General features: G+C 42.9%; 1 protein-coding gene and 1 pseudogene across 4 annotated transcripts; both read left to right on the top strand.

Moving 5' to 3' along the window:
• Window positions 1-1,396: 1,396 nt before the first annotated feature.
• On the top strand, window positions 1,397-13,905 carry MRPS33 (mitochondrial ribosomal protein S33). Of its 4 annotated transcripts, none has more exons than XM_060415149.1 (4): window positions 1,397-1,428; window positions 2,681-2,733; window positions 6,475-6,716; window positions 10,417-13,905. In XM_060415149.1, the coding sequence occupies exons 3-4, from the start codon at window positions 6,502-6,504 to the stop codon at window positions 10,520-10,522; spliced, it is 321 nt and encodes a 106-aa protein (XP_060271132.1). In that variant the 5' UTR covers window positions 1,397-1,428; window positions 2,681-2,733; window positions 6,475-6,501; the 3' UTR covers window positions 10,523-13,905. The 4 variants fall into 4 exon arrangements, with proteins under 4 accessions (XP_060271132.1, XP_004008161.1, XP_012032638.1 ...); XM_004008112.6 differs by having other exon boundaries at window positions 1,397-1,432; XM_012177248.5 differs by having other exon boundaries at window positions 1,397-1,575.
• Window positions 10,951-13,905, top strand: LOC106991110 (ribosomal biogenesis factor-like; annotated as a pseudogene).
• Window positions 13,906-21,795: the final 7,890 nt, after the last annotated feature.

The raw sequence follows: 21,795 nt of genomic DNA, 5'->3' as shown, positions 1-21,795 counted from the left end.
CGACTAAGGTCCATCTAGTCAAGGCTATGATTTTTCCTGTGGTCATGTATGGATGTGAGAGTTGAACTGTGAAGAAGGCTGAGTGCCGAAGAATTGATGCTTTTGAACTGTGGTGTTGGAGAAGACTCTTGAGAGTCCCTTGGACTGCAAGGAGATCCAACCAGTCCATTCTCAAGGAGATCAACCATGGGATTTCTTTGGAAGGAATGATGCTAAAGCTGAAACTCCAGTACTTTGGCCACCTCATGCGAAGAGTTGACTCATTGGAAAAGACTCTGATGCTGGGAGGGATTGGGGGCAGGAGGAGAAGGGGATGACAGAGAATGAGATGGCTGGATGGCATCACAGACTCGATGGACGTGAGTCTGAGTGAACTCAGGAAGACGGTGATGGACAGGGAGGCCTGGCGTGCTGCGATTCATGGGGTCGCAAAGAGTCAGACACAACTGAGCAACTGAACTGAACTGAACTGAACTGATAACATGTCAAAACTTAACTTGATAGAAATAAATTCTAAAGCACATATTGATAAGATGTCAAAGCCTAAGTTAATAATACAAAGTTCTGTAGAAGGGAAGAGGGTGTCTAGGTATATAACACGCTGTTGATTTGCATTTTCCCAGGGTACATTTTTAGAATATTTATCACAGGCCTGAATAAGGCTCAAAAAATAAGTAGAGTTTTCAGTTGAACTTTCAAACATTCAACAAATGCTTCAATTCAATGCCTATATAGCTTGCTTGAGAGTAGATCTCTTACGGAGTGAAATACTGCCAAGAGGGTCTAGATAACCACTGAGGAGTCAGAGAGATACCCTGTCTACTCTCTGAAGAAGCTTCCAGGACAGTGGGTGGAAAGAGAGAGTGCTCAAAACAGCGCCCCTAACACAGGAAAGGGGTATCAATCAAGAACAGCCTCCCGGAGGGAGGGGAATGGCACTCCTGGTGAGTCAGATTCCTCAGCCCCTAAAGTCAAGCAATGCGCTTGGAGCACGTCAAGGCCTAAGCTTGATGAAAAGAGAAAGAAAACATACAGAAAGAAAGCGGAAGGAGGAAAAGAAAAAACAAACGCATTTCATTCTCCCCGACAAGGAGCATGTATAAATACTACTTCAGAGGTTGGGAGGTCCACGCTAGAGACACTTCCGACAAAATACAATTAGCGAACCCTACAGGGCAGTCCATGAAAACCAAGCCTCTCGCACCTAAACCTGCGTCCCCGTCAGTCCTCCACGCACCTGGAGGCGCTGTTCTCACTGCGCAGGCGTCAGATACGACGTTAAGAGTTCCGGGTCTTTTCCTAAGACTCCTCTCTAGCCACCACGCTTCCGTTTCTCTACTGCTCTCCGCTGAAGTCTCCGGCGGGCACTTGGGGGCGGGCTGGGGGCTGGCCTTCCGGGAAAAGGGCTCACTGGAGAGAAGGTCACAAGTAGGTAAGGCCGTACGTGACTTTTAGGGGGGGCTCTGTAGTGAGTTGTGGGCGATGGCTTTAGAGACCGAGCGGGGGTCTCCAACCTTGTAGAGTCGCCGAGAATAGGACAAGTCAATTTCATTAACCAGCTTGGAGATTTCACAGGTATCACCCAAACAGCTTGGCCTTCTCCTGCTTAACTTGGTGAATTTACCCAGCGAAGGGCCCTAGCGTAGTTTCCTCTCCGGCCCAACAATTACTCTGATCAGGCAGCATTCAAGTCTCGGTTACTATGCTTATCAGTCGGCCTTAGGTGTGTGGAAGTCGGGGGTAATGCAGATAAGTTGTATCAGCTTAAATATATTAGCGAAAAGCCCAGCTTGACACTGCTGCTTCCATCACAGGAGAGAGGTGTGATCCAGGCAGTTGGAGGGGGTTAGGGATGTTGTCGTTGAAATGAGTAAAGCTTGACCTACATTCAGAGCCGATCATGTCTCTCAGACCCAGTCAAATAATTAGCACCAAGCTTTAAAAATAATAAAGCATTATGTCTAGTTGGCTTTTTGTATGTGTGAAACACGCGTGCACAGTGTGTGACTTCCTTACCCGATGACTTTTGCCTGTCACCCTGGCAAGGCAGTGAGATAGTATAACTGTCCTGTAGTAAATGAGAAAAGGAAGGCAAAGAATACATACTACTACAAACACGATATGACCATTAAAGTAGAAAGGCAAAATTCCAGCCAGCTTTTGTACTCCAAAGCTGGCGCTGTCCACTGACTAGTGGTTTTTGAGAAGCCTGCCTCCGCAGCAGAATTTACACACACACACCTTTTAGCATATGCTTCTAAATACAGCTCCCCGAGATTCACCACACTGAGGGATACCCAGATTAAGAACTCTTGAACATCATCCACACTTTTCAAAGAACACAGGCAAACATAATCCAAAGTCAGTTACTGTACAAACCTGACCTTTTTACTGCATCAGACCTATCAGAAAGATACAGAAACTTGCCCTTATATGCTAAAGTAAAAATATGGACATTTTCTCCCGTCTTGCTCCAGCCAGCACATTTCAGTAATTCGTTTTTACTTAGCATTTTCAGTCCAGGTAATTTTTCTTCATGATACCGTTTTATTTAGTTCACATTTAAAGAAAATCTGATATTTTAAGTGGCCTCATGTGGATAAAAATCTAGTTTACTTGCCTTTTACCTTAATGTCTTTCACACAGTAAACATGTTCTTTTTTGTTTGTTTGTTTTTAAGATAAAGTTGAAAGTTTCCGTAAAGGGACATACGAGGATCCTGAAAAGTCCTAGGTAAGGCTTTCCCAATCTTAAAAAAAAAATCAAAGCTAGTAAAGAGTGGCAGTTTGCCAGTCTCAGGACCAGTATTTAGGGACAGCATAACTTTTGAGCTGTTTTAATCTATGTGAAAGAAAGGATTACCTAGCACCTATGCCATTCTTCACAGCGACTCAGCAGCAGCAGCAGCATGCCACCCTTCATCCGGAGCATATAGGTCTGGGCTCTGTAAGAGGCCACAAAACAGTAACTGGTAATTGTTAGAGCCATTTTGTTTGCTTCTATTTAGCAAGGGCTGCTTTGTTTCTAGTAAATGTTTCAGGTCTGGAGAAGCTTATTCTCTTTCTCCATCAGAAAAGTTCTAGGCCTTGAGTTTGTGATATGACCATTTCCACAGGATTCGTCTTCTTTTTTTTTTTTTTTTTTTAACAAATCTTCCTACTTACTTACTTATGTATTGCTGCACTGGTCCCTCATCGCTGGATGCGGACTTTTCTCTAGCAGCAGTGCCCGGGCTGCTCACTGCGGCGGCTTCTCCTGATGCAGAGCATAGGCTCTAGTGCACAGGATCACCAGCTGCAGCACACGGGCTTAGTTGCCCCGTGGCACATGGAATCTTCCCAGACCAGGGATCAAACCCATGTCCCCTGCACTGGCATGCAGACTCTTAACCACTGGACTACTAGGGAAGCCCTCCGTTGGGTTCTAATGAGACCTTGTTATCCATGAGCCATGTCCCAGCACTTTGCTGCCTTCCAGGGCTGCCATGGAGATGACTTAGCATCCTGTGTTGCTTTCAGTGACCACAGTCCTGCTGAGTCCCTTGCTCGTTACTGCCAAGCTGTGGTCCCCTCCCCTGTGTTTCCCTGGGCGTCAGTGTTTGTAAGTGAGGATACCATTCCAGGGAGGCACAGGTTCAGCTGCATGGGGTATGCATCTCCTTTTGTGCATGGCTAAATGAGGACAAGGAACAAACAAATGTGTCTGTATATAGAATGTATGAATACCAGGCACATTTAGGTTTTTGTTTTTTTAGTTTGCCGTTTATTCAGTGCCACTGTCTTATTTCTCACACAGTCATGCAAGCTTTGTTTTCCGAAAGGGAAACTCATATTTAGAGACAATAGGTAATTGTTCACCCAATTTTGGTTGAACTCCGGAAGTTGATAATGGACAGGGAGGCCTGGCATGCTGCAGTTCATGAGGTCGCAAAGAGTCAGACACGACTAAGTGACTGAACTGAACTGAAGGGTGGAGGGAAGAGAAAAGATAATGCATGCAAAGAAACTTTTTGTAGCTTTTGAAGGCAACTTCTGGTAATGTGCAAAACCTGATACGTTATTCAGTTCAGTCGCTCAGTCATGTCCGACTCTTTGCGACCCATGAATCGCAGCACCCCAGGCCTCCCTGTCCATTACTATCCTCCGGAGTTCACTCAGACTCACGTCCATCGAGTCAGTGATGCCATCCAGCCATCTCATCCTCGGTCGTCCCTTTCTTCTCCTGCCCCCAATCCCTCCCAGCATCAGAGTCTTTTCCAATGAGTCAACTCTTCACATGAGGTGGCCAAAGTACTGGAGTTTCAGCTTCAGCATCATTCCTTCCAAAAGAAATCCCAGGGTTGATCTCCTTCAGAATGGACTGGTTGGATCTCCTTGCAGTCCAAGGGACCCTCAAGAGTCTTCTCCAACACCACAGTTCAAAAGCATCAATTCTTCGGCGCTCAGCTCTCTTCACAGTCCAACGCTCACATCCATACATGACCACAGGAAAAACCATAGCCTTGACTAGATGGACCTTAGTCGGCAAAGTAATGTCTCTGCTTTTGAATATACTATCTAGGTTGGTCATAACTTTTATTCCAAGGAGTAAGCGTCTTTTAATTTCATGGCTGCAGTCACCATCTGCAGTGATTTTGGAGTCAAAAAAAAAAAAAAGTCTGACAGTTTCCACTGTTTCTCCATCTATTTCCCATGAAGTGATGGGACCAGATGCCATGATCTTCGTTTTCTGAATGTTGAGCTTTAAGCCAACTTTTCGCTCTCTTCTTTCACTTTCATCAAGAGGCTTTTTAGCTCTCTTTATATGTTAAACTGTTAGTGACTTTTTCTCATTGATGAAATTATAAACCTAGCCCTAACAACCCCAATCCATCCCCATCCACAGTGGAGCAAGAGTTGGGAAAGAAGGGAATCCTGAAACAGAGTGCTGAAAGGAGTAAGGCTTGCACACATCCCAGCTTGGAGGGGAGATGGGCTGGGAGACCTTGGACCTGACCGTTCTCCCATTGCTGGCCTTCAGGTGGCACTGTTGGCCCAAGATTGCTTGGTTGGTTTTCAGAAGGTAACTGGTTAGAGATTGACCTGAAATTGGTTTCAGGTCATCCTTTAGGCTCTTTCAGTGGATCTTGGAATGGACATGAAAAGTTCTTTAAATACTGGGTATTTAAATTGCCAGAGCACTTTTGAAATTTACTTGTCAGCATTCCTGTTCAGGAGAGTTTTTTTTTTATATATTTCTTCCATTGGTTTTTCAAGATAAGTTGATGCCTTTTTTTTCTATTCAGAGGTCAGCTCCTTTTCATCCTAGATGAACTGTCCCCCAAGATACTGTCTTAGTCAACAAAACTCTCATGTCACTACAAAAGTTTATGTAAATTAGTATACTCTGCTGACAGTTGCCCTTACATTTGAACTAAAATGGAATGAGAGTTAGTCCACTAGCATCATTCTTTTTTCTAATATAAGAAACTCTCTACTGCTTTTGTAATTGAATTATAGCTGATGTACAATATTATATGTTACATATATACCCTATAGTAATGCACAATTTTTAAAGGTAATATTCCATTTATAGTTACAAAATATTGGTATAGTACTTGTGAACAGTCTTGATTTTTAATGTATCACTTATATAATCTTCAATATATATTACCTGTAATTTCTGCATGTTGCAGATATCATTCTTACACTATTTCACCATTTTATGCCTCCAAAGAAAAAGTTTCTGTTTTCAGCCAATACAAATTTAGCAAGTTTTCATTAAACAGAATATATAAGATGGAAGATAAGACACGTCACATCCCAACTCATAAATGCCTTTTATTCAGGAATAAAATGAATCTTTTGAGCCATCGAGTCAATTCCTATAAGACTATTATCTCTGTTTTCCCCAACTGGCTCTCTGTCTCTAGGCAGAATCCAGTCCAGCAACCTAGAGGCTAAATGACCTCATAACTCATTAGCCATTCTCAGAGCCATCTGGAGCCCTTGAGGAGAACAGTGTTCAAAGGGCTGATAATAAAGACAACAGCATAATTATTTCTCCACCATGATTAAACCTTTAGATGGCAAGCAGTCAGCATGTTTATTCTGCAGAGTGCTGAGGTCGGTGTTTTCTGAAGGTATAATAACAGATGCTGTGGCTGGATAACTTATTTCCCTGTCCTCATCTAGCCTACAAATAGGTAAGCTGACTATCAGTAAATAACCTATTAAATCACAGAATCGTTCATCGAAAAAGGGCATTACAGCACAGGAATAATCATGTTAACACCAAGCGTAAAAGATGCAAGCGGAAAGCGCTGAAAGGAACTGCGCATCCACTCGGACTGTGGAGATCTCTCAACCCCAAGGCATGTCCTGCCAACGTGAACTAAGTCAGGGGTGGCTGTCTGTGTTTTCACTTTGTAAAGCATTCCGTAGATAATCTGGGAATTTCTTAACGTGAACCATTTGTGCTCTCATTTTTCTATAGGGCCTCTTATTCCTTGCTGCTCAAGAAATGTCTTCACTTTCAGAATATGCCTTGCGCATGAGTCGTCTGAGTGCCCGGCTATTTGGTGAGGTTGCCAGGCCTACTGATTCCAAATCCATGAAAGTGGTGAAGTTGTTCAGTGAGCAGCCTTTGGCCAAGAGGAAGGAGACTTATGACTGGTATCCAAATCACAACACTTACTTTGCACTCATGGGGATACTACGTTTTCTTGGCCTCTACAGGTAATGACAAAAAAAAAATCCACAAAGAGTAACCTATAGGAGGTTTGTTTAATAGATCAGAAAGGGAAAAAATTAGCCTTTCTACTTTCATAGTTTTTTTATTCTTATAATAGTGCCCAGGTAGTTCAAAAGGTACAGTTGTGGGAGGGGAAAGCTTTTGAAATGTCCATAATGAGTATACTAAGAAAAAAAAGGAAACACGCACTTCCTAGAAGACATACCTTAATTATGTCTAAGATGTGACTGACATTGACTAGACACTGAGCTATAGAGAGACCTTGAATTAGTTGTTAATCTAAGAGCACTCAATGGATGCAGAGGAAATAGGTCCACACACTGAGCAGATCCCGTTGGTCAGGTGAAAAGGGCGCAGCCGAGCTGTTTCCTAACTGGTGAGGGGGAGCCTCGCTTCTTTCCTGATGGCAGTTTTGTTGGATTTCTTATTTCCTTTCACTCTCCTTGGGCATTTTTAATTGGTACCCTTTTTGGTATACTAAAGCTGAAGTTTACCTTTACGGGTAATAGGTAATTGATATTATAATAGGATAATAGTATGTAATAGTAAGAGTAGCGGGCTCTTTCCACCATGCATTTGTATGTTTGTGCATGTGTAGGAAGTGGGCGCTTAAGATGATATGCTGCTCTAAAAAGAAAAAAGATCAAATACCCCTGTGATCGTTTTTCTTTTAAAAAATGTCTTAATTACCAAACGAATACATGCTCATTATACAAGAATTTAAACAGTACATAATTGTATCAAGTCAAATGCCTACTTTTTTTTTAATTTAACATGTTTTAATTGTCTTAGGGCGATGTTACAAAAATTAATTTGGGACTGTTCGCTCTAATATAGTAAGATTAACAGTTCATTCCAAATAACTAGAGATTGGTACATTCGTTTACGCAACAGATTTTTTTTTTAAGTACCTTCCATATGCAGGCATTTAAGATGGGCACAAGGGAAAAGTTCTATGAACAAAATAGATCTTCTTAGTTAATATATCACTAGAGATGATAATCCATGATGTATTTTGAATTTCTGGAATTGCTTTTGGGATTATCTCCCTAAAGTCTTGGCTCAAAAAATAAAAATTAATTTTATTCTTACCCCAAATAAAATATTGAAAGACACATGTCCTGAGTAGAAAATCATAACCCATATCAAAATTACCTTCAGTTATTTTACTTTTTTGCTGCTGCTTCCCATTTGTTTGAAAAATAAAGCTTCAACTACCTTTGGGGACAGAGGAAAAACACTTAGGTTTAGTTATCCATGGAGAAGCACAATTATTTTCATGTATGTAGTCACTAGTTACAGTAAATGGTGCCTCTAACGCAAGGCCTCCTGGGGAGTCAGGCAGGATGAAAGCAGGCAGACTTCAATTTAAAAAAAAATCTTACAAAGACCTACAAAATGGGAAGGGAATCAGGGTCTCAAAAACAGTGACTCATTCCATCAAGCAGGTGCTTGGGCAGTTCATCCACAAAGACCCCTGCCTGTGGAATTGTCTTTCTGGCTGGGGGGTTGTCAGAAATGACTGACGGGAGGTAAGAAGAGAGGGAAAACATACTAAGTAAGTAAATCATGTGGAATGTTACAAAGTTGAATGTGATGCAGGGGGAAAAAATAGTAGAGCCAGCTGAGCAGGATCAAGAGTGCTGACTGGGCCCTCAGTGGGCAGGGCGAGGACGGATCACAGTATCAAACAGAGCAGTCAGGGTAGCCTCACTGAGAAGAGAGGTTTCTGCAGAGACTTGAGGGTGGAGAGCGAGCCAGGGGGGCCCAAGGAAGAGCTTTCAAGGCAGAGGCCAAAGCAGAGCAAAGACCTTGAGGAATGCGCCTCATCTGTTCCAGGAGCCTCACAGGCTGACGGGAAAGCCATGGTACAGGAGGCAGGTTGTGAAGGGGGCTGAGAGAGCAGAGAGCGATTTGCCAGGCTGTCAGAAGAATTACTCTGGCTGCTTTTTTGAGAGTGACTTACTTGGGGGCAGTCATAGCTAATCCTGAGGAGGGCCTGGAGAATCCCAGGGACAGAGGAGCCTGGCGGGCTACAGTCCATCAGGTCGCAAAGTGTTGAACACAACTGAGCGACTAAGCGAAGCACAGTGCATAGCTAATCCCAGAGAGGTCTGTTGTAGCCATCATGTTCATGGACTGAAACATCCAACCCTATAAAACCTATCTATTTTTTAAAACAACCTGGAGGAACTCCTTGGTGGTCCAGCAGTTAAGACTCTGAGCTTTCACTGCCTAGGGCCCAGGTTCAATCTCTGACTGGGGAACTAAGATCCCACAAGTCACAGGGCACAGCCAAAAGTTAAAGGATTAAAAAAAATGAAAAAGCAGCTGTGCTGTGTGTCCTTAGTCGCTCAGTCATGTCGGACTCTGACCTGTGGACTTGCAGCCCACCAGGCTCCTCTGTCCATGGGGATTCTCCAGGCAAGAATACTGGAGTGGGTTGCCATGCCCTTCTCCAGGGGATCTTCCTGACCCAGCGATCAAACCAGGGTCTCCTGCATTGGATTCTTTACCAGCTGAGCTACCAGGGAAACCCTAAAAAAAACAGCATCAGGAGTTGAAAATTGGGCCCAGGAAACCACTCTCTTACATTTAATTAGTTTACCACTATCCACACTCGTACAGGTGAGGAGACCAGGGTGCAGAGAGGGAAGGATCCTCACCCAAGGTCACACAGCTACTAGGTGGTGCAGCTGTGGCTTGAACCCAGGGTCACATGGGTTCCAGAGCTTACGTATTAAAACACGATACTGTTTTAGGCCCTCCTTATCCACAGGTTAGCTATCTGTAGATTCATCCAACCACAGATTGAAAATATATAAAAAAAAAAAAAAATCCAGAAAGTCCCAAGAAACACACCTTGAATTTGCCGTGCACTGGCAACTCTCTATATATAACATTTACATTTATTTTATTAAGTATTATAAGTAGATGATACACAGGAGTGTACACAGGAGTATGTGTATAGATTATATGCTATGCTATATAAGGAACCTGAGCACCAGTGGATTTTAGTATCTATTGGTGGGGGGGTGTCCTAGGCCAGTTCCCCAAGGATACTGATGAATGATCATGTTTCATTGTAAAATGCAGACATTTTTATACAGTACAGGCAGTCTTCAGTTTACACCCTATTCATATGTACAAACAGCCCTGGCTGCCTTGATTCCTCAAGGACCTGTCTGTAGAGTTCCTCTTTGCTGACCTAGCTTCCTTCTGCTGGAGACTCCCCAGCAGACTTCTGTGTGACTCATCCACTGTCATCCAGGCAGCTTCCTCCACACCTGTCCCCTTAGGTGCTGATCCCTGGGCCTCCCAGGGTCTCATGTAGCTACTGAAGCTTATACGCACTTTCTGCCCCCATCAATGTGTAGTCTTGGTGTTACAGGGAAACCTGGGGCAATTATTAGTGTTGAATCATAATTAATATCAGTTTACACAGATGGGCTTAGCAATTAACTGCTGTTCGTGACCGCGCTTCTGTGAGGGGAAACTGACTTAGAAATGAACACTGGGAACGCAGCCTGTCTGTACATCAGGGGCTCCGTGTCCTTTCTGTTCACTAAGCTGTAGAAGTCAAGAGTTTGATAACCAGAACCACATAAGGGGACACTCTAAACAGGTGAATTTTTCCAGTCTGATAAAAATACTGGCTAATTATTTTTTTCTTTCACCTTTCAGAGACGAACATCAGGACTTCAAGGATGAGCAGCTGCGTCTAAAGAAACTTCGTGGAAAGGAGAAGCCAAGGAAAGGAGAAGGGAAAAGAGCAGCGAAAAAGAAATAGTGCTGGTCCATCAGGGGAGGACTTCTCTCTCAGCAGCTGAAAGTAGGAGGAAGTGTATTTACGGTCTGTCCACATCCTGGAGGAGTGTCAGCTTCCCAGGTTGAAGACTGTTTGGAGGAACACCATCATCTCTGCTTTGGAATCTAACCCAGTTGAATTGTGACTGGTTTCATTGTAATTCTGCAAAATTATCTGCCTTGGTTCTGTAATCTGAGGTTTACCTTATTCCTCAAAGAAATGGAATGCATGACTATTTATTGTTGAATGACTGGTTTGGGAGGGTATGGGGTGTTGGGAGAGTGGAGGGGAGACTCATTAAATGAATGTCCTCATTACTCCCTTCTTGCCTCCCCACCTAAACCACCCCTAAACTCTTTGATCTCTCTGGCTGTTCAACCACTGTCTCCACCACCAAGCTCACAAACTTTATGTTCCTCTCCACCTACTCCTTTGAGAATATCTGTAAGGTAAGTTTGTGGGATAAAAGGCTGTGCCTGGTAGGAGAGTACCGAATACCTGCTGTATACAAGCTGCCAGAGTCCTGCTAATAACAGTGCTTTGCAGGAAACAGTCCCTACCTCATGGAACTTTCAGTCCTGTGCGAGAGACTGATATTACACAGTTACACAAATGCAGCTGTATTATATGCTACAAAGGAAAAATCTAGACTTCTGTGAGAATGTGGATGGATCGATGGATTGATCCAGAGAGATACCAAGAGGCCAAAACTTCGTTAGGTAATTTAAAGAAGGCCTCCCTAAAGAGCTCTGAAGAATAAATGAGGGTATTAGAATAAAAATGGTGGGAAAGCATTAGAGGCATAGAGAACATCCATTGGCAAAGCCCAAAGATAAAAGGAAACAGTCTACTTTGAGGAACTGAAAAAACACTAACTAGTACGACTTTAGGTATAATGAAACAAAAGCCAGACGAAGGGTTTTGCAAGTTCTTTGAAAAAGCTTGGACTTAGCCAGATCAACTTGTACATGTTAACTTAATCAGATTAACTTTTTATTGTATTCTAGCAGTGAGTTTCCAATGAAATGCAAGAGCTTCTCTGATTTTTTTTCCCCCTCTAGCACTGTCTAGGAAATTTTTTAAATACTTTATTTTTACTGTGGCAAAATCATAAAAGTTACCATCCTGACTGTTTCAGTGTACAGTACAGAAGTGCTAACTATATGCAGATTATTGTGGAAAATAAAGCACCTTTAACCCCTGTTCCCCACTGGCAAGGCACCAACAGCCACTGCTCTAGCCGTAATTTTCTTTCCCTGCAACACTGGCAGTATTGGCAGTAACTGCCCTGTGAATAATTCCTGAACTAGTAGGAATCTTGCTCCATATGTTTAGATAAATGGTATTTTTAGAGATACTTATCCAGATGGTACGGCTAGGGCCTATATTACAGTTGATAAAAATACGAAATACCTAAAAATGGATAATTCCATCTGATAGACATGAATTTCAACAGAAAGCTGAGAATCCATTCAGTTAGAACTTTTCCTGAGCACCTGGCCCACACTGATTGTAGAGGACAGACAAACAGCCTTGGTCACTAGGATCTGGGAATGAACAGGCGTGTGTTGTAAAGCATTGGCCAGATCCTGGGGACTCGCTCAGGAAAGTGCAGATACACTGTCACTCTTGGCCAGTGCAGTGGAGCCTGCTGAGTAGACGGGCTCCAGGATGCTGGGCTGGGAAACAGGCTTGCAGCCTGAACCCAGTGTAGCTAAACGGATGTTCTGAATCACGCCATCGCCACCTTTTCAGGGGAAGACTCTCAGAGGAACTTGGGAGCATTAGCTTGATACTTTAAAGAGAGTGACTGCAGCACAGCTCTGAGGAGGCCTTTTGACAGGCCCTCTCATCCCGGAACTTCCGGGTCTCGTGCACGCAGGTGGCGTCACCTGGAACCTGAGAGGCTACACGAGGGTGTCGGAGGCCTGGTGAGAGACAGTGGCCAAGAACAAACCAAGAGGGCAGAAGTCCAGGAGTGTATTCCACATAGCCAGTCAAAAAGCTTTAAGGTTAGAAATAAAACCAGTTACCCTAATCTTGAGAAGATAAACATTATGAATGATGAAAAAGTTAACAGAGTGAATAAAGCTTTTATAGATACACAGAAGGAACTGGCAAACTTCTCAAAAGGCCTTTCCCTTGAACCTCTGCAGAAACAACTGGTATCTCAGCAGTGTCATGAAAACGACCGGTTAATGTTGATGAAGCTACAAGACTAACGGCTCAGTTGTAATACACCAATGATGCCTCAAATTCCCCAAAAAAGACCAATAATTTTAATCTTTTATACAAAAAATAGAGTGCATTAGATGTCAACAGCTCCCCGGAGTCAGAAAACAAGCCAAGGATCGGTGTGTTGGTGCGCTGATGGTCCCTGAGCCTCCAAAGAGCCACTGTTTGACAGGAAAGCTGTAGACAACTCAGCATATTAGCGTGGCACTGCTCCATGCTGAAAATGAGAAACTAAGGGTAAAATGCATTTGTACGTGAGCTGCACCCTAAAACCAACTGATAAGGAAACACTGTGCAGCTCAAAACAATCCGTACTGAACGGTGGACCAGATGGAAAGTAAAAGATGAGAGGGAAGAGTCAATTCTTGTCAATTCTTAAGTCCAGGGAATCAACACATTTCAGGACACCAGCGACCAGCAGTTAAGAACTAACTGCAACTAGAAAAAATACCTTTTTGGGTTTTGGCTAGCCAGGTGGTTTAATTTCTCTGGTCACAACCAAAACTATTTGTTTGGATTTCACCCTGGAATGGCTTAGTAAAAAGAGACTGGGTTTCTCAAACCCATGATTCAAAACTCATGGGTTTGTGACATAGTTCTACTCACCAGCTAGGAGACATTAAGTCCCTTACAACCTCCGAGACTTTCTGCCTCTGTAAAATCATGATAGTACTTCATGGGATTAATGAAAACATTTGTGAAAAGGACTAGGTATACTATAAAAGATTAATCAAATATTTTTACAGACAGCTATTTGTATGACTAATAAGAACTGCTTCTGTTTTACTAGCAGATTTTTCCAAGATAATGTTGATAAATACCTGCTAAAAATATGAGTTCTCTACATTTATAAGCAGCGTGGTAGGTTCAGGAAGAAGGTGTGAGATGCATTTTACTGTTTCTGCAATCATAGGTTCAGGTAACTTATTTTTTTAAAAAAAGCACACACATACATAATAATGCTTTTATTTATGAAGCCCCTCCCACAAAAAAGTCAGAATTTAAAATTCCACCCTCAAATGGATACATGTGTCTGTATGGCTGAGTCCCTTTTCTGTCCCCTTGAAACTGTCACAACATTGCTAATCGGCTATACTCCAATATAAAATAAAAAGTTTAAAAAAACAAAATTCTACCCTTTTCACCTTTTTCCTCTTTCCTCACACACTTCTCCCAAAGCTTTTAAGTCTCAAAGTTTAGAGAATGAGAGGCAGGAACAAACTTCAAGATCAAAAGGCAGAGGGAAATGTCTTTCAACCTGCCAATCCTGACTTCATGATCCTTCTTAAGTACTCATAAGTTCAAAAGGAAGCATTTCTTTAAAATATATATATATATATAATATGTACATATATTAAAATATACACATATTTATATAAAATGTATATTTTATATATATTTAAAATTACATATAAGATAAAATCACCAAAACAGCAATACATTCAAGAAGACTTAGATAAAACAAGGAAACAAATAGTAAAGGCCTGGATGTGGAGATAACTGGAAAACCAGTAAAAAATGTATGCGGAACTTGAAACGTTTTGAGAGACCAATGTGGTTTGAATCATCAGGAACTTTACAAGCAGTGATTGCAAGTAATGTCAGTGTTTTAGAGCACTTACCAGATGCCAGGGCTTGTGCTTTGTAAGCCCAATCTTATTTAATTCCCATATCATAAGTATCCCCCCTTTTACAGATGCAGAAACTGAGGCTTAGGTCTTTTGCCAGAAAGCACACAGCTCCAAATGTCTTAAGACTGAAGGTTAAGTCCAAGCCACCTGACTCCAAAGCCTGTACCTTTTGTGACATGACGGCGTAGCACAGATCTGCTAAGTCTGAGGATTACTGCAACAATAACTACCATTTGTCCAGTGTTTTAGCATTTGCTAAGCACTGTGCTTGGGCTTGCCTGGTGGCTCAGTGGTAAAGAATCCACCTGCCAAAGCAGGAGTTACAGGTTCAATTCCTGGGCAGATCCCCTAGAGAAGGAAATGGCAACTCACTCCAGCATTCTTGCCTGGAAAATCACATGGGCAGAGAAGTCTGGTGGGCTACAGTCCATGGGGTCGCAGAGTCGGACACAACTGAGCACAGCAGCACGGCACGGCAAGTACTATGCTTCACTCCATAAGCTATATCACTTAATTCTTACAATCACCCTATGAAGTATAATAGCTTTGCCCATTTTATATGTGAACTGCAGTTTAGATTTGTGGCCCTCAGCTCCAGCTATGTGTTAGAGTCACCAGCAGGAGGTTAGAAGAACCCTGTAGCTGATTCCACTCCAGGCCAATTCAATCAGCATGGGGGTGGGAAGGGAGCAATGACTTCACCACAGTATTTTTGAGAAGCTCCTTAGATGGCTGTACTGTGCAGCCAGGTTAAGAATCATTGCTTTAAAGCAGTATTCCTCGGGGACTTCCCTGGTGGTCCAGTGGCTAACGCTCTGAGCTTCTAATGCATGGGGCCTGGGTTCAATCCCTGGTCAGGGACCTGGATCCCACATGCCACAACTAAGACTACATGTCCCAACTAAAGATCCTGCATGCCCCAATGAAGATGGAAGATCTTTTCTACCACAGGTAAGACCGGGTGCAGCCAAATTTGAAAAAAAAAAAAAAAATTAAAAAAAAAGTACTGTTCCTCAGACGTTAGTATTCAGCAGTTATCATCGAGAGAGCTTGTCAAACACGGCTGGGCCCCACCCCAGACTGTCTTATTCAGCAGGGCTCCCAGGAGCCCAAGAATTTGCATTTGTAACACTTCCTGAGTGTTGCTGATGCTGCTAGCATGGTACCACACTTTGAGAACTATTAAAGTCACTTGGCCAAAGCCCACCAGCTGGCAAACCAGTGTGGCTCTACCTCAAATGAGGTTCCTTAGCCATCCTGAAGCCTTCTGGTAACCCAGAAGAAGCAAATCTTCAGAGCTTGACAGCAGTAGAACCAGGTAAGGGGAAAGTCTTAGTGTGAGAAAGTTCACGAAACTACTGGATGCTGTAAAAGAAAAACTGAGTAAGTGGAGCAGAACCCCATATACCTAAATAGGAAGGTTAAGTGTTATGAAGATGTTAATAGTTTACATTTAATTTATATAGTTTATTTTATGATTTCTATCAAAATTTCAATATACATTTCTGGTGTTTGATAAAAGGATTTAAAATTTCATTTGGAATGAAAAATAGAGAACACAAAAGAAATTCTGCAAAGGAAGAATAATGTGAAGACCTACCTCAGATCAAATACATAGTTTAAATTGTTTTTAAAGATACTGGTATTCATACAAGAATAAATCATGAAAGGCAAAAAGAGATAATCTAGAAATAGTTTGCATAATAGTGAACATATAATAAAGGATGCTTCACAAATTTGTTAATAAATGGTATTGGGACAATTAGTTAGCAATTGGGTAGGGGAAGAACAACTTAACACCTCATCAGTTCAGTTCAGTCGCTCAGTCGTGTCCGACTCTTTGCGACCCCATACCATACACCAAACAAATATTGCATGGATCAGTGATTAAGTAAAAGGGAAAAAATTTAATGGAAAGTGCAAGGGAATAGAACTGAATCATTACCTAAACTTGGACAGATGTTTACTTCTGTAACCTCAAAGTAATAAAAGAAGCCCAAGTGAAAAGGTCAGCAGATTAAAAACAGGTTCTTAAGAAAATTTTTAAATGATACCAAAAAAATACTTATGGCAAACAAGACAAATAAATTGGATATTTTTAAGTTATATAAAGAATTTATACAGTTTTATGAGAAAAGCAGGCAAGTAACAAAAGAAAAATGGCAAACGACAAAAAAAGAGCAACTAGAATTAGTAAACAAATACATAAGGGTACACACTCTGCTCTCAGGGCCTTTATGCTTTGCCTCCAAACACACTCCCCCCAAATGTCCCACCTGGCTCTTAAACTCACTTTTTCAGGTCTTTGTTCAAAGGTCACCTAACAAAGCTTTCTCTGATTCACTTCAGTTCAGTTCAGTCGCTCAGTCGTGTCCGACTCTTTGCAACCCCATGAATCGCAGCACGCCAGGCCTCCCTGTCCATCACCATCCCCTGGAGTTCACTCAGATTCACATCCATCGAGTCAGTGATGCCATCCAGCCATCTCATCCTCTGTCATCCCCTTCTCCTCCTGCCCCCAATCCCTCCCAGCATCAGAGTCTTTTCCAATGAGTCAACTCTTCGCATCACAAATATTTATTCACTAGTGAACCTCACCTCCTTTTCTGCTCCATTTATCTACGAGGCACAATGAATAGTTTATGTACTGTCTCTTCCTCCTGCAAAAACCCAGCTCTATGTGGACAAGAATTTTACTCACACTCATTACCATATTCCCAGTGCCTAGAACAGTACCTGGTTTGTAGTCAAAATCTCTATATTTTGGCTGAATGAATGAAAGACCCAAACTTACTTATAGTTGGAAAATTAATAAAGCAATTTTTTCTCACTATATTAGAAAAACAGAGAAGGAAAGAAGAAAGGGAGGGAGGGATGAAGTAAGAGAAAAATAAATGAATGATAATTCATTTGGATTGACAACAAGATTTAGTAAAACTAGAAGATTGCTGTTGGTAGTATATTTAGTGTAACCTTATTGAAAAAGAATCTATTGACAAGTATACCGGGCCATTAATGACACCCATATCCTTTGACCTAAAAATACAACTTAGCATCTAGATTTTTATTTTTAAATACCATTCTATAACACAAGAAGTCCCAACCCCTTGGAGAAAGTGGATTCCAAGGCTGCAGTTGGTAAAACACCAGAAAGTAAAATAATGCCCTTTCAAAAAAGAGGGAACTTGCTCAAAAGGCATGGAATTTAACCTAAAAGAGTTCCCGGTGGCCAAGGCTGGAACAATTTGAGCATCAGAACAAATAAGAACAGTGCTGATTTAAAACCCAAAGATTAAAATAAATATCCTTGAGTTCATACTGATACAAATAAACTGGGGAGAAGCAACAACTGTTACTTATAGAAGAATCAGTTCAGTTCAGTTGCTCAGCTGTGTCTGACTCTATGCAACCCCATGGACTGCAGCATGCCAGGCTTCCCTGTCCATCACCAACTTCTGGAGTTTACTCAAACTCATGTCCATCGAGTTGGTGATGCCATCCAACTACTCATTCTCTGTCATCTCCTTCTCCCGCCTTCAATCTTTCCCAGCATCAGGGTCTTTTCCAATGAGTCAGTTCTTTGCATCAGGTGGCCAAAATATTGGAGCTCCAGCTTCAGCATCAGTCCTTCCAGTGAATATTCAGGACTGATTTCCTTTAGGATGGACTGGTTGGATCTCCTTGTAGTCCAAGGGACTCTCAAGAGTCTTCTCCAACACCACAATTCAAAAGCATTAATTTTTTGGCGCTGACCTTTCTTTATAGTCCAGCTCTCACATCCATACATGACTACTAGAAAAACCACAGCTTTGACTAGATGGACCTTTGTTGGCAAAGTAATGTCTCTGCTTTTTAACATGCTGTCTAGGTTGGTCATAGCGTTTCTTCCAATAAGCAAGTGTCTTTTAATTTCACGGCTGCAGTCACCATCTGCAGAGATTTTGGAGCCCAAAAAAAACACAAAGTCTCTCACTGTTTCCATTGTTTCCCTATCTATTTGCCATGAAGTGATAGGACCGGCTGCCATCATCTTCGTTTTCTGAATGTTGAGCTTTAAGCCAACTTTTTCACTCTCCTCTTTCACTTTCATCAAGAGGCTCTTTAGTTCTTCTTCACTTTCTGCTATAAGGGTGGTGTCATCTGCATATCTGAGGTTATTGATATTTCTCCCAGCAATCCTGATTCCAGCTTGTGTTTCATCCAGCCCAGTGTTTCTCATGATGTACTCTGCATATAAATTAAATAAGCACAGTCACAATATACAGCCTTGACATACTTCTTTTCCTATTTGGAACCAGTCTGTTGTTTCATGTCCAGTTCTAACTGTTGCTTCCTGACCTGCATACAGATTTCTCAAGAGGCAGGTCAGGTGGTCTGTATTCCCATCTCTTTCAGAATTTTCCACACTTTATTGTGATCCACACAATGGCACCCCACTCCAGTACTCTTGCCTGGAAAATCCCATGGATGGAGGAGCCTGGTGGGCTGCAGTCCATGGGGTAGCTAAGAGTCAGACACGACTGAGTGACTTCACTTTCACTTTTCACTTTCATGCATCGGAGAAGGAAATGGCAACCCCCTCCAGTGTTCTTGCCTGGAGAATCCCAGGGATGGGGGAGCCTGGTGGGCTGCTGTCTATGCGGTCGCACAGAGTCGGACACGACTGAAGCAACTTAGCAGCAGCAGCAGCATTGGCAGGTGGGTTCTTCAGCACGAGCACCACCTGGGAAGCCCTGGGAAGCATCTCACCTACTCCGACAGCAAACAGAGGTAGGAAGCACTAGTTGCAGAGCAGGAACTTGGGACTCTGATGGGAAATGACTTCCGATCCCTTTCAGTCAGTGCGGTGCTCACCCAGGATGAAGCCAGACGGGTGACCAGCCCAACCGGGGCACCTGGTCTGACAAGTGATAGAGTAAAGTCACTCTGCACCTCCAGGCACAACTTGACAGGCAGCGGGGCAGAGCAAGAGGAGAGCCAGGGCCTTGGCCAGGGTGCAAACAATCCTACACCCCGAGGCAGAAGGCCAGCAGCCATGTGACCCTGAGACAGGCGCTGGAGCCTGAGAGAGGTACCCCCGGGGGAGATGAGGGGCTCTGCGGCTGTAAAGGCAGGGGGCCCTCGGGGCTCTCACTTACCCTGCTTACTCTGTTCACAAGAAGTTAAATTCACAGTGGAGAGGCTGGGTGGAGCTGAAAAAGAAAGGTGAGGTGGCAAAGCCACGACCACATGAAGATCAAAAAGTGGATATAATATGTCAGGGTTGAAATAAAAAGTTAAGATAAAGCTCATACAAATTAGAGTTTTATGCAACTTTTGAGAAATACATTGGGCTGTAAAAATTGGGGGTCATCTATTCTGTTTTTCCTTTCTTTGGACCTCTTCGTTTAGCCTTTACTCTGAGCACTTGGTGGGAAACCAGCAGGAGGAAACACAGGACTTTCTTCCCCAGTCGCATGGGACCTGCACTTGTCAGTCAGCATGACTCCGGGAAGGAGGGACACTCAGCGGCTGGGTTCAGCCTCCTGGAGCTTCTCTGAGTCCGCTGACTGCAAGGCAGCCCAGGCATAGGCATTCCCAACAAATGCTTCCAGGTGATCAGTATGCGTATGAAAGAATGAGAACTGACGTTTCAGGAATCTGGTGGAACCAAAATTGAAAGAGATAAACCCTGGTTCCAAGATGTTTACTTAGTGAGCCCGCTAAATGCTGCCCTCCAGATAGATGATCGTGTGCTTGGAAAAGTTATCGAAGATGTCTTGAGTCAACTTTGGATTGGGGAGTCCTCATCACCAATCTCCTCCAGCCTCTGATTTCATAATTCCCTCCAACAGGCTCACATGTCCATCTGATTTTATTCTTAGTGAGTCCGTGGTGTTAATCATTGCTTATCATTCTAGTACAATCTCATACGGTCTTGTCTCTGCAGTGGTCTCTGTGGGGATGTTCAGGGAGAGGCTGAGGAAGTAAGGATAGTCCAATCCCTGGGCACTAGATTCCAGCCTTAGGGTCTGCTCCAAACTATCTGGGTAGGTTGTGCAGCTCATCACAGAAATCGTGATGAGGATGATCTTCTTGTGAAAAACAATCACTTGATCTTTCCTCCTCCTTCATTAGTCTTATGAAGCCTCCCTACTGCATTTCACAACCAGCATTAATAGCAGGGAAGATGAAAGCGAAGAACAGCTCAGTGATCTTATTTGGCGATCACAGTCTGTCTTTAGCGCAACAGGTGGGCCCCCCGGGGATTCTGTTTACCACATTGCCAAACCACTCACCAGAGCCAGCTCCCCAAGGAGGGTGTGGCCACAGGGTGAGGTATGGAAAACAGGAATAAAAGAAAAATAGTCCATATCATCTACTCAACTGAGACCACTCCAAGTCATGGCTTATTGCCAAATGTTCTGCAAAACACAAGCATCACTTCTATGATCAAAAAAAAACCAAAACAAAACACAGTGGCTCTTTAGGAACCATTGTCACGAATTCAAAACAGGGCATCCCAACTGATGCATCTATTTTCTCACTGAAGCACCCAAGAAAACATCATCAAATAACTCAAATGGAAGTAAGCCAGAGAGAGAAAACAAATATTGTATATGTGGAATCTGAAAAAAAAAAAATTGGTATAGATGATCTTATTTACAAAAGCAGAAATAGACACAGACACAGAACAAACATTTGGATACCAAGGGGTAAGGGGGATGTGGGATGAATTGGGAGATTGGGATTGAAATATACACACTACTGAAACTATGTATAAAATAGATGATTAATGAGATTCCGTTGTACAGCACATGCATCCCAGGCGGCTCAGTGGTAAAGAAGCCACCTGCCAAGCAGGAGATGTGGGTTAAGTCCCTGGGTCGGGAAGATCCCCTGGAGAAGGAAATGGCAACCCACTCCTGTATTCTTGCCTAGGAAATCCCATGGACTTGGGAGTCAGGTGGGCTACAGTCCATGTAGGGTTGCAAAGAGTTGGACACAACTGAGCAACTAAACAACTCTATATGCTCGTATAGTACAGGAGACTCTGCGCAGTGCTCTGTGGTGACCTAAATGGTGAGGAAATCCTAAAAGAGGGGGTCTATGTATGTCTATAGCTGATTCACTTTGCTGTACAGCGGAAACTAACACAACATCGTCAAGCAACTTAAAAGTCAAAGTATTAGTCGTTCAGTCGTGTCTGACTCTTGGCGACCCTGTGAACTGTAGCCCGCCAGGCTCCTCTGTCCATGGGGTTCTCCAGGCAAGAATACTGGAGTGGGTTGCCATGCCCTCCTCCAGGGGATCTTCCCAATCCAGGGATCGAACCTGTGTCTCTTATGTCTCCTGCACTGGCAGGTGGATTCTTCACCACTAGGAAGCCACCTAGGAAGCCCTCCCTTA

The sequence above is a fragment of the Ovis aries genome, chromosome 4 (assembly GCF_016772045.2).
Source record: "Ovis aries strain OAR_USU_Benz2616 breed Rambouillet chromosome 4, ARS-UI_Ramb_v3.0, whole genome shotgun sequence".
Classification (NCBI taxonomy): Eukaryota; Metazoa; Chordata; class Mammalia; order Artiodactyla; family Bovidae; genus Ovis; species Ovis aries.
This window is presented reverse-complemented; position numbering and strand designations above follow the sequence as displayed.